Source organism: Mustela nivalis (genome assembly GCF_964662115.1).
Source record: "Mustela nivalis genome assembly, chromosome: 5".
NCBI classification, from domain to species: Eukaryota; Metazoa; Chordata; class Mammalia; order Carnivora; family Mustelidae; genus Mustela; species Mustela nivalis.
The window spans coordinates 151295003-151311724 of NC_139024.1; the positions used below are offsets into that span (position 1 = coordinate 151295003).

Consider the following 16722-nt stretch of genomic DNA (forward strand, 5'->3'; position numbering starts at 1 on the left):
GACGGAGCCCCCCAGTCAGGGATCTGCAGATGTCTGAGCAAAGCCACCAACTAATAAGAAGGACAGGACCAAAACAGAGGAGTAGGAAGGGGGTGGGGGGGAGAAACAGGACTCCTCAGGGAGAAGAAAAGTTTAGAAAAGTATGTATCTTTGACATTTTCAGATGAATGCGAAAAGGTAATGTATTCACAGCACAAGATCAGGACATGTGAAAAAAAAAAAAAGAATAGAAGCAATACTTAGAGACTAAAAACGTACTAGGAAAATTTAAAGATTCAGAGGAGGTCATGAGATAGAGTAGAGGAAATCTCCAGCAAACAGGACAAAAAGAAGTGAGGTCGAAAACAGAGGAGGAAGGGGAAGCCAAGGCCCAGAGCCCGCGAGCCCGACACGCAAACAGTGGGAATCCAGGAAGAGTGGCCAGGGAAGGGAGAAGCTGTCGATGAACTAATTCAAGGGCATTTCCTATGAATGAGGGACATGACGGGCCGGACTGAAAGCGGTCACCCTAGATCCAGCATCATGGACAAGAAGAAATAAACGCACTTGAAGACGAGAGAGCTACATTCGAAGGACCAGGAATCAGAACAGCTTCAAATGTCTTAACAGTATGCGATTGACAAATGAGTGATGCCTTCTCGATTCTGGGGGGAAAAGAAGAAAAAGAAAAAAGTGCTTTCCATCTTGGGATTTAATATCCCACCAAAGCATCAGTCAGCACATTCCCTGCTCAGGAAACTTCATCAGAACAGGAGAGGACGCTCAGCAGGAAGATGTCAGAGAAAGGAAACGGAACGCGATGCAGAGAGAACAGAGTCTCCAGGATGACGGTGAACGGAGCCATTCATCGGAGCTCCGGAGCAGCCGGACTAAGTCAAAGCAGGCTGCAAAGCGCTGGGAGAAACTTCTTCAAGAAAATGAAAAGGATAAACATTTAGTGGGAAGGAATTACATTCTTGAGGAGTGATTTAGGTATGTGGAGGAGAATTTGAAGTTGAATTAGTGATACGCACATAGGCAAAACAAATAGAAAATGAGTTGTTTTTTTTTTTTTACTTAACTCCCAAGAAAATAAAATATACAGGAAAGGACATGTCATCATAGCTATTAGAGAGCTGAATGGCATGTCTCTGATGTAGCTGTATTGGGAAGTGGAGGTGGGGAACGGGGTGATGGGGTGGGAAGGGAAGGCCATCTGCTTACGGGAAAGCCGGCGGAGAGTATCTAGTCCTAAACAATTCAGAATCCCCATGAAGACACAGTATTTAGCCATATGGTGACAAATACCAAAAGAATAAACTGAAAGAGCCGAAGGGGAGTGGTTTCTAAGGAAGCAGAGAGGGGCAAGGGAAGCTGGGAACTGTTGAGCAGGTTGACCCTTTTAGAATATTTACACGCGTCCCTGATTCTAGGAAACAACTAAAAAAATAAGCAAATGCCTATTCAGCCGGGGGGGCGGGGGGGGCTGGTTAGGATTAATGGAGTTACTGAAACCGAGCGACATAAACACCCAAAGGACCCCAAGACAAACACCCAGCCATGCTCTCCAACCCGGAGGTGGGCTGTAGGTACACATGAGTACGGAGAGCAAGGAAGATGCTGGCTTGAACAAGGACATAGAGCAACATCGCCACATTAATAGCCTGAGAGCGTCCAACAATGCTCTGAGATAAAACACAAAAGGAAGGAGTTTACGGTGCTTGGCTCCTGTGATGGAGAAAGCCAGCAGATCCAGGCACCGGTTGAAGGAGGGGGGTTAATTGCCGATCCAAATGCACGGAGCAGACATTCAGGAAATCTTTGAATACATGAGTGCCTGTCGTTAAAATACAGTTGGGAGCACTCGGAAAATAGAAAGGACTCTATAAATGTCTAAAAACTGTTTAGACTTTGGAACTGATGAAAGCTACTTTAAGCAGAACTCCTCTCTAACCCTCACGGCCCGGTAGTTGATTGAGTTTTTTCCAAGGTACTGTTGTCCTTTTGTAGCCCAAACATGCGTGTGTGCTAAGCCTATTGGCCTTTCTTAAAAACAGCAGCAGGGGCATCTGGGTGGCTCGGTCGGTTAAGCAGCTGCCTATGGGCTCAGGTCATGATGTCAGGATCCTGGGATCGAGCCCTGCATCGGGCTCTCCACTCAGTGGAGAGTCTGCTTCTCCCTCCCCCAATCTCTCTCGCTTTTGTTCTCTCTCTCAAATAAATAAGATCTTTAAAAAAAAAAAAAAAAAAGAAAAGAAAAAACAACAGAAAACCCTGTTAGGATCCTCTCCTAATGAAAGAGCAGAAAGCATAGGATACATGCAATAGGTAGATGGTGGGCCCTTTCACTGCTTAGCTCTCCGTCTCTGAAGAGGGGGAAGACAGGGACTGGGGCAGGGCCAGGGGTGGTACCTGAGGCTGAGTGAACAGGCTTGCGTATACCCCGAGGGTGTGCTCAGGTGGTGGACACGCGGCTGCCTAAGGCTGGAGAGCCCGGCTGGGCTGACCGGAGGGCACTGCTTTAACCCCTCACTCCCCGCCGCCCCCAGAGCCTTGGTGGTGGACAGAGCCCCAGCACCCCGTTCCGCCTGTTTTCTCGTGACTTAAAATGGTCAGGCCAGTCATTTGGTACCTCCATTGTCCGGGCAGCTTTTCCCTGTTTGTGTGAAAACCTAATTGTAGGTTAATTTCATGAAAGCTGTTACACAACATGGATTATAAATAACAAGGGTTGTTTGGGGTGTTGAAATGGGCTCGAGGGAAACCTCATACTTCACGTTCCTCTGCCTTGCCCTTGTCCTCATTCCCTAAGGCCTCAGCCAACATCCCTGCCCCAGCACCGGCCCCGCGCATGCATACCTGTACCCTTCTCTCCTGTGGGCATGGTGCCAGTCTCAGAAATGTTCACCCCCCAGCTATCTATGCAGTAACCTTGCTCCATGGGATAGAATAAGAGTCCCCAGTTTCTGAAATGGTGTGAGGACGCGAGAAGGGAGCAGATGGAACTGTATATTAAATTGTCTGCTGGTCATCACATACAGGCTCTGTGATCATAAAGGCCAAAGATTTAAAAAAAAAAAAAGGAAAATGTGTATGTTTAATATAGGGAACAAAAATCAGTCCATTTTTGACACAGAACTGAAGGAGGAGACAGGTCAAAAAGCTCAGCCACCCCTGAAATGAATTTTAGACTCTTACCAGTGTGATGGGGCAGAGAGAGAGATCGGTAGTAGCTATCGCTGATAGAAATGATTTTTTTTACAGTAGGTGCTAAATTAGATGTAGAAAGTAGGCGAGTCATTGGCCCTACGATGGCGTGTCTGACCCGCCAGCTCCCAGTCGTGGAATCATAATCAAAACGAGTTGTGGGCTTATCTGGAGATGCAGCAGTAACTGGCCCAGAACAGCTGTCAGCCTTCTCTTCCAATGGGGTGACGCCAGGGGTTATGCGGGGTCACGAAGAAGATGCATTGGTCTTGATCAGTTTTTAGAACTGGGTAGCAGCTTATCTGTAGGTCAGAGAAATTTCGTTTCCTTCATTCTTTTTTCATCATTTCCCCCCTGGGAGCTTTGTGGATTAGCTTCTGGAAGCTGATATGAGGCTCAGCACGTTAATAGAGTTCGTGCAGACCCGGACGGCCCAACTCTGTATTTCGTGATGTCGGACTCCCAGGTGTGTCCGTCCGTGGGGAATGTTAGTAAAGGCCCGTTACCACCTCCCTGCAAATAAAAAGAAGAGAGACATTTGATGATAATACAGAAGTGCAGAGACCTCCAGGGCACTCGTTAGATAAACCCACCTTGTGTGTGTTAGAGACACCTGTAAAATATTACCCTCCCCGAGTCACACCTCTAATCAGGCTTCCTATTTTTGCTTTTTGTTTGACTATACGGTTTGTCCCTACTTAAAATAATTTACAGGTACCAGACATTATTAAGCAGGTAGGAAAGAGTTAAATAAAACCATTTGTCCCCAGCCTCTCCCTAATTTCAGATAACTTAGAACCTAGTAAAACTCTGAAGAAAAAAATATAGTGTAGTTCAGGGAAACCAATTTGTTGCTGAGTTGTGACAGTGGGAGGAGCTCCCAGAGTTTCAACACCGTAACTGCTAGTTCTTCTAAAGTATCCTTGTAAGAGAAGTGATCTTGTCATTTGTTAAAGGAATGCTTTAAATTTTAAAAATAACAGGGAAACCTTTTCACATGGGGGTAATCTTTATACCTATGAATTGGTGTACCAATACTAAAATTATGTGAAAGAACATTTAATAGGAATTAGATTAAAACCTATTTGCTTTGCTTTGTCAGACTACTTAGATCCCCAGTAAGATCGGTTCCATCAGAATACATGGCAAGGGGACCCAGACATCCGTATTATTTCGATCCACAGGCATTTCCACTGTGCAGCTGGGGTCAGACACCAGTGATTTTTTTTTTTTTTAAGATTTTACTTATTTAGTGGACAGACAGAGATCACAAGTAGGCAGAGGCAGGCAGAGAGAGAGAGAGAGGGAAGCAGGCTCCCTGCTGAGCAGAGAGCCGGATGCGGGGCTCCATCCCAGGACCCTGAGATCATGACCTGAGCTGAAGGCAGTGGCTTAACCCACTGAGCCACCCAGGTGCCCCCAGACACCAGTGATTTTGAGCAAGTGTTTGTAAGCTGTCTGTAAAGGGCCAGGCAGTCCTACAGGTCGCATGGTTTCTGACATAGCCCTTCTCCCGTGCCACCGAGCACAGAAGCAGCCATAGACAATGCTTGAGTGGTTGACCGTGTTCCCTAAGGGTTAGTTGGGATTGAATTTCATGTCATTTTCACCTGTCACCAGTACGCTTGTTCTTTGGAGGTTTTTTTTTTTTTTTCTTTTCTTTCCCAGCTACTTAAAATTGTAAAAACAAATCACAGACTGTACAAAAATCAGTGGTCAGCTGAATTTTCCATCAGCTCTTGATTTGGACAGTGAAACGTGGACCCAGAGAGGCCAGGAAAGAAAGTAGTACTACAGTAATCCAGATAAGAAGTAAAATTAGCTCTCTTTTGTGGTCAGTTCGAAGGTCAGAGTGAGGATAAGTGATACTGAGTTGGTATTTATAGCAGCTCCCATTCTTGTCAGCTACCTTGAGCCCCAGAGTTCCTGTACAAAGGAACTTTGAATGAACCATTGTGTGGTAGGTAGTGCTTAGTACCCTTTGACTTTGTCTTTCTAACTTTACAGGGATTTGTTTTATGCTGAAAGGCTGTTTCTCTTCTAACTGCTTGTAATGGCTACTCATTTGGCAACACCTCCCAGGGGAGAATAGTCCTGTCTCCTTCCTTTCTCCGGTGCTGGGTCGTGCCTTTGTCACCCAAGAATGACCTTGCCTTGCAAACAAATGTTCTCTTTAGAAAATAAGGTGAACTTGATATAAGAAGATATGACTACTTAACGCTTTATATTATCAGCTGAATTAATGCAGAGTTCCCTGTTTATACTTTCCTCCAGCATTGGTAGCTCAGTCAAGGACCTCCAGGACAAACGGTGTCCCTGTGCCTCTAGCACACCCACAATGAAAACGATGCACTGATCACTGTACCTACAGTTCCACTAAGGTTATTTTAGAAACCGTAAAGCCAGAGATCAGTGGTACATTTCCACGTTTGCCTGGTTGGGGTTTTTTGAATACCATTAACAGTGGGTGAGCAGTCACTCGCCTCTTTGCTAACATCCACTCTGAGAATTCTGTTTTTCATGTCCTCTGACACATGCTTACACGGTGTGCCCCTTTGGAACTAACATAGATTCCAAACACTAAAGAACCTGAAACCTTCATTGACTTTGCTGTAACTGGAGGCAGAGAAGGAAATTCAAGCATACGGTCCAAATTGGCACCATTTTATGGTCATTTCCATTACCTTCCAGATCTTACTAGGACGGAAGAGGTGGAAAATGTATATAGACTTAGAGCAACCTATTTTTCTTTATTTTCCCTTCTCTCCTCACAGTACCATTTCTCACCAAACACAAAAGTATTACATGTATGCCTTCCTAAGGAAAAGCAGGTGACATTTTGAAGTTTGTCTGTTTTGCTGAGTATTTGAGGTATAGTAAGTGTATTTCATATCACTGATTTCTTTGTTAAGTCATTTCTGAATTTTGATTTTTCTTGTTTTAGATGCCAAGGACCTGTTCTTTCTTCTTTGATCTTGAATGATTATTATCCTCTTAGGGACACCAGCCGAATATGTCCAGTATCAAAGTGAGATTGTGATTGAGTGCTGATAATGTCAAGTGCTTTTAATTAAGTTTCTGATTTTTTTTTAAGATTTTTATTTATTTATTTATTTATTTAATTGAGAGAGAGAGAGAGAGAGAGATAATGAGAGAGAGTATGAGAGGCGAGAAGGTCAGAGGGAGAAGCAGACTCCCCATGGAGCTGGGAGCCTGATGCGGGACTCGATCCCGGAACTCCGGGACCGTGACCTGAGCCGAAGGCAGTTGCTTAACCAACTGAGCTACCTAGGCGCCCCAAAGTTTCTGGTGTTTTATACATTGATAACAAAATAAAGTCCAAGTCTATTCAGTTAGCTCTCCATTAATTTTCCAGAAGCGCTCACCAAGTAGGGAACTAAATACAGAACAGTAGCCTGTGCTCTGCAGCCAAAGCCCCAATGTGCCCCAGAGGAATTCCTGCACAGAGTTCATTTTTAAGTCAAGGAAGAGGCTGGAAAATAAGGCAAAGCTGCAGACATAATATGGAGATTAAGAATTAAAATGCTTGATGGCATTCAGAGCCCTGAACGGCGAAAGCTGAAGGACAGTGGGGATCCCACCCGGAAGGCAGAGGCTGGGAGAAACCTCCGGGATCCTGTATTGGCCAGTGCTTCTCCACTTTGGCCACACACTGGGAAACCCAAGAGCTTCTCAGTAAGACCCTTGTCTGCATCCCACCATGCGCATTAGCTCAGCGTCACTGGGGATTCACACCAGAACACTGGTATACTCTAAAGGTTCCTTATTGGTTCCAACCACAATGAGGCTCGAGAACCCCTGGCCTGATTCACCTCCCTCATATGGCAAAGGAGGTCCAGAGCGGATTGCTTGCCCAAGGTCAGAGAGCTGTGATTTGCTGGAGTATTAACCTCAACCTTCTCTCGTCTTCTTGCCTCCTTTGTCCTGAAGGCTTGCCCTGTGATCGCATCCCCTCTCCTGCTTTCAGTTAGACCAGCAGGCTCAATGCTCCCACATCGGTGGCCCTGTCTCTGCTCCAGCACCCTGTCCTTATCTGACTTCCTCTTGTTATCTCCCTGGTGCCTCATGGCCAGCCGCTCAAACGCATTCCCTTCAATCCTGAACTCCCCTCCCTAACCTCCTCCCCCTCAAGACTTACTTTTGCCTGGATTCCTTATACAGGACACTTCTCTCCTGTTGGTTATCCGAGCCCCAGATCTTAGAGTCCCCACTGTTCTTCCCTGTCCTGTACTCCTTACCTAATGAGTCGCCAAGCGCCATCTGTCCTGCCTCTGCTTTTTGTCGATCTAACCACCTCCTCTCCTCGCCCTAGCTGAATCTGGGATCGGATGTTGTCCTTTTCTCTAAAGCATGGCCACAACCTCTCACACTCAGCTTCTAGCCTCGCATGATTGTTCCATCCCTAACACCACAAGGAAGCGCTTTTTGGACCACAAATGGGATCATTTGTCCCGTTCCTTACAGTATGTGCTCTAACCACTTAGGCATCTCTCTGTTTTCACACAGCTACTTCCTTCCTCCCTCTGGGCACCTACACCCAGCCTGCTTTCCTGCAGTTTATAAATGGCATCAACTGTCTATAGACGCAGTTCTATAATTCTGCTTTTATCAAAAACTAAACTCTCCGATATTTTCCCTTTTCAACCAAATGCTGTCACATCACAGGCTGAGTTGAATAAGCTCAGCATCGCCCACCCCTGACACTGGGAACCTGCTCCTACAGGAAGTATAATCAAGATCCCAGGGCAAACATCAGACCTGCCTTATGGTCAGACCACAGTTTGGATAGTTAACACTAACCTTCTAAGGTTTCCTGGCTACTTCATTTCTTATCCTTGGCTTTAGTGCCTCAGTGCTTCTTGCTAAGCCCTGTCCTCAATGCAGTTCTCCTAGTTCCTGACTAGTCTCACCAAGGACCCCTGAAGCCCTGAGTCATTTGTTTTTACATTGTCACTTTGCTGTGTTGGCCCTTCTGCCTCAGAACGTGGCTCTCTGACTTCCCTGCTAAATGCCTGTCTCTGGCAAATAGTAACAGACCAGTTCTTGCTCCCTGGTGTTTATTTCCTAGAATTTTGATTCAGGTCTCTTTTTGGAATTTGTATAGAACCTAACCCTCCTAGACATCCCACTCCCATCATCGATTACCTTCTTGTCTTAAGGGCCCTTGCATGACACAAAGATAACCTGTTCAGAACCTGCATGCCCACTTAATGAGTTGTCTTGGCTTCTTATCTTTTCACTCTTACTTTCCACTGCTATTTGCTAGTCGATTGGTTAGCCATTTTCCAGGCTCCCTGCCAACAAGGGGGCAAGAAGAAATAAGTGGCTTGAAACTCTCTTTTCCTATCATATCAGTTATACCTTTATATCTAACCTGTGTTAGTAGTTGCCCTAGAGTTTGCAGTATGCTGTTCCAATCAAACCAAGCAAAAAATAAAATAAAATAAATAAAAAAATAAAATCTCATGCAACAACTCAACTTTAGGGGTAGTGGGAGTACCTTAACACAATTTTTTTTTTAAAGATTTATTTATTAGAGAGAGAGAGAGAGCACACAACTGGCAGCACAGGAGGTGCGGGTTGTATAGGAAGAGAGAAGCAGACTCCCTACCAAGCAGGGAGCCCGATACAGGGCTCAGTCCCAGGATGCTGGGATCATGACCAGAGCCACCAGGTGCCCCAATGACACAGTTATCTTAATGTCTTTCCCCAACCCTTAGCGTCATTGTCATTCATTTCACATATACATAAATATGCATAATTGAATATATTTTTGCTGTTACTGTTTTGAATAAGCTGTTACCTGTTAGATCAATTAAGAAAAATAAAAATAAAACTTCTTTTACCTGCAGTTTATTCTTCTCTACTTATTCAGTGCTCTTCCTTCTGATCCAGATTTCTGACCTATATAATTTTCCTTCTCTCCAAAGAACTTCTTTTAATATTGCTTGCAAACAAGGTCTGCTGGAAATAAACTCCCTCAGTTGTTTCTCTGAGGAGTTTTTTATCTATTCATTTTGGAAGGCTAATTTTGCAGGGTACAGAATTCTGAGTTGGTGGGTTTTTTTCTCAACACTTTGAATATTTCTCTGTCTTTTTGCCAGCGTGGTTTCTGGGAAATTAGATGTGGTTCTTATCTTTGTTCCTCTATAGATAAGGAATTCCATCCCCCTTTGGTTTCTTTCAGGAATTTTTATCTTTGATGTACTATAATTTGAAAATAATATACCAAAGAATAGGTTTCTTTGGCATTTATTGTGCTTGGTGTTGTCTGAGCTTCCTAGATCTGTGGTTTGATGTATGACATTCATTGGGAGAAATTCTTAGTCATTACTATTTCAACTATTTCATGTGTTTTTTTTTCTTCTTCTTCTGATGTCCCCATTATGCATATTTTATACCTTTTGTAGCGTCCCACAGTCCTTGGATTTTTTTTTTAATTGTTTTTGCTCTCTCATCTTTTTGGTTTTTGAGGATTCTGTTGTTACAGTCTTAGAGATTCCTTTCTCAGCCACGTTCACTCTGCAACTTGGCCTATCACAGGCATTCTTCATTTACACTGTAGTATTCATCTCTAGGGTTTGGGGAGGTTCCATCTCTCTGCTTACATTTTTCATCTGTTTTTGCATACTGTCTATGTTATCCGTTAGAACCCTCAACATATTTTTAACTCCCAGTCTAAATTCCAGTATTCTGCCATGTCTGGTTCCGAAGCTTGGCCTGTCTCTTCAAATTGTGTTTTTGACTTTTGTATGTCTTGTAAATGTTCTTGACAGTTGGACATGATGTACTGGGTAAAAGGAACCAGTGCAAATAGGCCTTTAGTAATATGGTGAGGTGTAAGGACAGGAGAAGCATCTTAGAGTCCAATGATGAGATCTCAGTCTTTTAGTGACTCTGCCTCTGGACTATAAACAGGTTTTCTCAGTGTTTTTCCTCCCTCCTTGGGTGAAACAGGATGGCTTAGTGGACTGAAGTTGGGTATTGCCCTTGTCAGGTTAGCTAGTCTCTGATAATACCCCAGGAGATAAGACCCTGTTTAACTAGTTTCCCCCAGAGGGCAGGCCTTGTTGAAAACAGAGTACTCTGGTGTATTTCAAGGTGCCTCTTCTTACCCTTCCTGTGCCTGCAGCCACAGGGGGTTTTCCTCTGATATTTAGTATGAGAACCTCGTTGAGCTCTTGGAGGCAAATCTCAGGATATTATAGACCACCCACTCCTGCCTCATGACTGTATCGTCCTGAAGTTCTTTTTTTTTTTTTCTTTTTAAGATTATTTATTTATTTATTTGACAGAGACAAAAATCACAAGTAGGCTGAAGTAGGCAGAGAAGCAGGCAGATAGAGAGGGAGAAGCAAGGCTCCCCACCGAGCAGAGAGCCCGATGTGGGGCTCCATCAGGACCCTGGGATTGCGACCTGAGCCGAAGGCAGAGGCTTAACCCACTGAGCCACCCAGGTGCCCCCCGTCCTGAAGTTCTTAACAGAGTTGTCTGCACTGAGCCTCCAGCAATCCCTCTGTTACCATTCCAGTTTTCTTGCCCATGCTTCAGATGCTCCAGAAGCCACATTCCTCATATTGACTTAGTGGTCTCCCCCAGTCCTGGGGGGCATCAGTGTTTTCCGTCTTTCCCTTCCTTCTGCATCCAAAAAAGAGTTGGTTTTTCAGTCTGTTTGCTTGTTACTTGTTAGGCCAGAGCGGTGTCTTCCAAGCACCTTACACGGGGAACTGGAAACAGGAAGTTAGTATATTGAAACTCAAACCTGCTCTTTCAGCTTCTTACCACAAAGTGTCCTGAAACATTTATATTGTATTATCTACAAGAGAGAATGACACAGAAAGCACTGGATTCTTTTGGGTTAAACTGGTGGATATTGTTACGATTTAATTGATTATATAACCTCACCTTCAAAATTCAGATTTTTCATTGCATGCTGTTTCAGATCTTACTCCTTGTATCCATTTGATAAAAATTGAAATGATTCCATTGTCTGGAAACCTGAACTGTTAAAAATGCTCCACTGGGGCCTTTAGTTTTGTCTGAAAGGGAGTTTAAACTTGGGTCTTAAAGGGGTCATCAGTGTTTTCTGTTCTCGGAGTGTGAAATATAAAAACAGTTTAGGAGACACCTCTGGGATGGAAATTCTCCAGAATCTCAAAGTTTGACCAGATTTTCAGACTGCCTCATCTTCTAGACCCAGGTATTCCCCACACAGACTCATCTCTGAGGCCTGTACCCCAGTGAGTACAGGGAAATGGACTCGAAGACCCTCATCTAGCTCCAAGGGAGATGTTTGTCATAGTTACTGTACTTGGCCACCCTCGTTTCAAGTTCATCACACACCTTGTTCAACATGTTTACTTTTTAAACACTCAGAGAATTAACAGGTGGTTGCATGACTGAGATGTTTGTTTTAACAGGCTAAAAAGTGGGAGGTAGTTTATAGACACACACTATGATGCAATAGGAAAGTATCTAATTATTCCATTTTTGGCTCGGCTTTTAGCTTCAGTTAAAACTGCTGATAGCAAGGCTCAACAAGTTTTGTAGCCCAGGACTCTTAGCAGTGTCTGCCTATGAGAGACCGGCTCACTGGCGGTAACAGCCATTCCCTTGTACATGAAAGCTTCTCCTTGGCTTTGGCACTAAAATTTAGGAAAGAATCTCAGCATTTCTGTCATGCACGGTTCACAGTGCGAATGCGGAAGGCTCTGAAAGTGCCGTATCTATGTCCGCATGCTCTGCAAACCAACTCATAATATTCTCTGCCTGAACATCGAATGCCCAAAAGTAAAATCCTGGTAGCAAGACAGCTAACGGATCTCTGGCCTGGTAGGTTCATTCTGATGCATTTGGGTATAGGTTCTGATTGGTTCTTGCACTGTCTTCATGCAGTGGAAGGAGAGAGGATTTTTGCTGGTTGTTCATTTGGTTTGGGGTCAGGGGACTATTGCCAGAAGTAGACATGATCCGAGATAGCGATTTGAGATCTGGGATGGCTAGCTCTTTCTGTAAAGGGCCAGAGAGTAAATACTTTAGGATTAACGGGCCATAGGATCTGTGTGGGAACCCCTCGACTCTGCTGTTCGAGCACAGAAGCGGTCATAGGTACACAGAAACAAATGCGTGTGGCTGGTGGCTGTGTGTCAGTAAAATGTTACTTACAAAAACAGGTGGAGGGCTAGATTGGCCTGTGGACCACCCGTTGTCAAACCCTATTCTGGATCCCTGAACATATACCACTGAGCTGTATGATTCTGACTTCCCAGGAAAAACAGTTGTAGTTTCCAGTTAACCGGACTAACACATAGAACCTTCAGGATTCCCAGCCAAGACTTCCCCATATTTGTATATATTAAAATTGTTGTCAGAAAGAAGAGCATTGTTTTCCCTGGCTGGCTTCTTTTTGGTGCTCATCTGAATTGTGTTATTTATTTGTCATTTATACCCCACTTACTTCCCAAAATAATTTGAGGTAGCTTACAGTAAAAAGCATGTATAGGTTTTAGCTGTCAAAACAGAGATATAAAACCAAAACCACATGAAAATGTCACACCAAACAATCTCAGAATATTCCATTTCCACCCGCCAACTCAAGCAGGTAGCTCAGCCTTTTTGGGACAAACCAGTCTCTCAGACACCTCCTAAACTGAACATTGATATGCTCTGTGTTTTATCTTTCCTAGCATAATTTCCTTCCTGAAAAAATTTCACCCCATGTTTTATAGTGAGTCTTCTACCAAAGGAAATGTTCATATCCGTCATTTTTCTTCTGATAGAAGTATAACCCAAGAACCCTTATACATCTAAGGGGGTACATGGAAATAAAAGAGAAAATCACAAGCTAAGGAAAACTTTGGTGAGCCCGTGACTAGTTCAGAACAGATTTGGGGGCCCCTGGAGAGTCAGGGGACGGTTCCCCGTCAGTCACAGGCTCATGCCTGTCCTCAGAGGGAAAAGAAGCCGTACGTTGCTTCAGCTTCAGGATGGTCAGAAGCCCACTTCCGAGGTGGACAGGGAGGTGGGGGTTTGGGATGGCTGCAGGGAGGGGTGATGTTTAGTGGGTGACGTGGAAACAAAGCCAAGGGACTTGCAGCCCTGCCGGCTGGAATCGTTCTGAGATAGAAAAACTGGTCTACGGGGCAACAAGGGCGTACAGATGACTCTGATCGCAAATCCGAGCTAATGCGGGATTCAGCTGCTTAGCCAAGTGGCTCCCAGTGGTCACGGAGAGCCCAAGGCCGGAGGGTCTGCTAGGATCCCTGGCACTGGGGAGGTGAGACAGATGTGCTCAGGCAGACACTGGAGTTTAAAAGGAGGAAATGCAGCAAGACTTCCCTAGGAAACCTGAATACCAGGCAAGGATCCATTCACAAGTGAAAACAGAAGCCGCTTGGCTACCTGGCAGTTGGATTAGCAACAGCACAGGGGAGCCAGAAGCAAGAGGGGGTTGGTAGTAAGGACAGGAGACCACGCTCGCACCAGCATTGCAAGATGCAGTCGTGGGCTAACTCGACGACGTAGAAGAAATCAGTTCTGTAATTGGCACCTGGGAAGATGTTCGATCTCTGTTTTAAAGATGTTTCATCTGCTCAGTGAATTGAGAAATATCCTAACCTTTATATGGGAAAGAGAAATGAAGAATCTCCAACTTATGCGGCAGTCCCTTCTCTCATTCACTCTTGCTGGGAAGGCAAATCAGAGTAGGGTTTGGAGAGAGGAGGCCGTTCGCCGTTATCCATCAAGGTGATCAGCATGCCGGGCTCTCTGACTCTGCGTCTGCACCAGTACAATGTATTGTTTCTGAGAAAAGTGCACACTGTCAAGCTGGCAAAGATGTTTGTGCCAAGATGATCATTTTGTGAAAAAATAGAAGTAAAATGCTGAAAAAAATTTCCGATTGCAGAAGTTTTGGATTTCAGTACCCCATGTAAGGGATTGCAGATCTGGTTATACAGGTTTTTAAGTTTGGCAAGGATCAGTTGTGAAGTTGGAAAAAAACAGTTTTGGGACTGTATACAGAATGGTCCCCTTTCTTTGAAAGTAATAATTGTATGTGAAAATACATGCACGGAAGATCTAGAACCACAAGCAAAATTTCCCGTGGTGGTTATGGTGAGGGGACAGGTCTCAGTATACGAGAAAACAAGCTGCTTCTTCCTGTCGACCAGAAGAGAACCCCACCGCCCCCCTCCCACTGTCACAGACACTTAGGGGAGCATGAGGTAGAGACCAGCCTTAAGTAGTGGATTCAGCTGGAGAAAACCATCTCATTAGCAGGAAAAGAGGCTTCTCTTTTCATCATCAAGTATGAGGCTTATGTCATCATTATAGATATGCCTGTCTAAGTCAGGTGAATTCGTTTATTCCATAAGCAAACAGCTTCGAGTGCTGCGTGTGAGATACCACGCGAGGCACTTGGGCTACACAGCAGAACAGAACAAAGGCAGCCTCGCACAGAGGCCTGAGCTGTGACTAGGAAACCAGGGGAAGGTGTCCCGTTTCACTGGACGCACATAGGCGTCCAGGTCCGGGTAACAGCAGCTGGCATTACAGTGAAATCCAAGCATCTCAGTTTTTTTCTTCAGTGTAGTCTCTTCTGTTTAATCTCATGTGTTTGAAAATAGAGTTTCTGAGGATGATTACTGTTTCAACTCTGAAAACTCCAGGAAAAGGTCTCCTCGCTGGTCTGTGACAATGAACCACAAAGCCATCAAGTGGCTATGATTTCTGATTGCAACCCCGTATCCCAGACTGGCACTGTAGTCCCTCACTCTGCACAAGGAAGAACCTCTAAACAATGTCTTCATGCAGGTGGATAGGTAGACAGAGAGATACATAGACAGACAGACATTTAGATACTTATGCACGTGTGTGTTTTTGTCACCTGTCAACTCACATGTTTGTGTTTTCTTCCACAGAAAAAACAGAGAACGAAAGACCTTTCCCGGGTGTTCCATTCTTATAGTCCGTACGATCACAAGGTAAGAGAAACGTGTTATTCGTGTGTTGGATTCAAGTCTTTCTGAACATAGAGCACAGTTCCCGCCAGTGGATAGTGATTTTGAAGTACGTTTTCCAATTACATTTGTATTTCCATTTTTTAAAATTTATTTTTTTTTAAGATTTTATTTATTTATTTGAAAGAGAGAAATCACAAGTAGATGGAGAGGCAGGCAGAGAGAGAGAGATGGAAGCAGGCCCCCTGCTGAGCAGAGAGCCCAATGCGGGACTCGATCCCAGGACCCTGAGATCATGACCTGAGCCGAAGGCAGCGGCCCAACCCACCGAGCCACCCAGGCGCCCTGTATTTCCATTTTAATTTGTCAGCAGTTTATCTCTGCTAAAGAAGTCAAAAAATCTTCATTTCTGAACTGAAATAATTACGTCTTATTCACATTAAAATCCAGTTACACGTTGTCCCTGAAATCTCAAAGACGAGGCAAAAATAGATTTGGGGGTGTTATTTACCTGGTTGGTTTTTTTCTTTCCAAACGCTGAAGAAATGAACTTAACTTTTGAATTGGTAAAGACAGTTGAGATAGGCATTACCAGCTCTTTGGCTTTCCATTGCTCCTAACAGAGGTATTTTCTCTGAATAAAATCCCAAAGAAAGAGCAGTATATAGCATAATACCTGAAATGCCCACTTCCAAAAGTTTTGCCCCACAGAAGACCAACCAGATAGTGCCGAGACCCCACGTATTTGTCCCCCATCTTGAAGGACCTATGGCCCATGTTGCTTCATTTGTACCCCACGCTCTTCACTCCCTGTATTTGAAGAATCCCCAGACAACTTTTTACTTGTAAGCATTTCACCATCTATTTGTATAAGAGCTCTTTAAAAACACACACGCACGCACACCTGACTGTCTTAAAAGAAAACTCTCACCACCACATCATCGTGGGGAAATATATTACAGGGTTCCCGAGGCTCCCGCACCACTTCCGCATCATGTAAAGGTTCCAGGAAATCTGTTAATTCGAGGTGATTTCAGAAGCGAACAAAAAATTTGCACACTTGAAATGCTAATATAAACTTCAATCTTGGTCTGTGAATTTACAAGGAGACATGTGGTGGGGATTTTTTAACTAGCCAACATAAGTAGTGTGAAAACTATTTTCCTCAGTTGAGAATTACGGAGATGTCTGGATTCAGGAGGAAAAAACTGTGCCAGTTGTTCATAGAAGTTGAAAGATTTTCAGTAGCTTCTAGTGTTTCTGTAGTGACCAATTGACTTCAGGCACCAACAATTTGTGAAAGCGGTGTTTATGCTTCATGTGACCATGGCAATCTCTAGTACTAAAAATATTTCATGTTGCGTTTTTCTGCAGTCCCTTTGCAGAATATGGCAATTTGTTTGAAAGAGATCAGGAGAGCCAGTAATGCCTGACGGTAGAGAGAGAAGGTGCCGGCAGATAAGGAACATGCCAGCAAAGGGAAGGAGGCTGGCCGGATTCCTGATAGGAGAGTTGTAGTGTTTTAGATGAAGCCATTTAATTTAATTAACAGATA

The 16722-nt window shown here is 44.2% G+C and overlaps 1 protein-coding gene across 8 annotated transcripts in view; it reads left to right on the forward strand.

Moving 5' to 3' along the window:
• CDKAL1 (CDKAL1 threonylcarbamoyladenosine tRNA methylthiotransferase) overlaps positions 1 to 16722 on the forward strand; it is a 631102-nt gene that overhangs the window by 496859 nt on the left and 117521 nt on the right. For all 8 annotated transcript variants that reach the window (XR_014311876.1, XM_082730990.1, XM_082730994.1 and 5 more), the window contains one exon: positions 15129 to 15191. Coding sequence is in view for 7 of the 8 variants with exons in the window: in XM_082730990.1 (XP_082587116.1) it covers positions 15129 to 15191 (63 nt within the window). In the remaining variant the exon portion in view is untranslated. The remainder of the gene's footprint in view (positions 1 to 15128; positions 15192 to 16722) is intronic.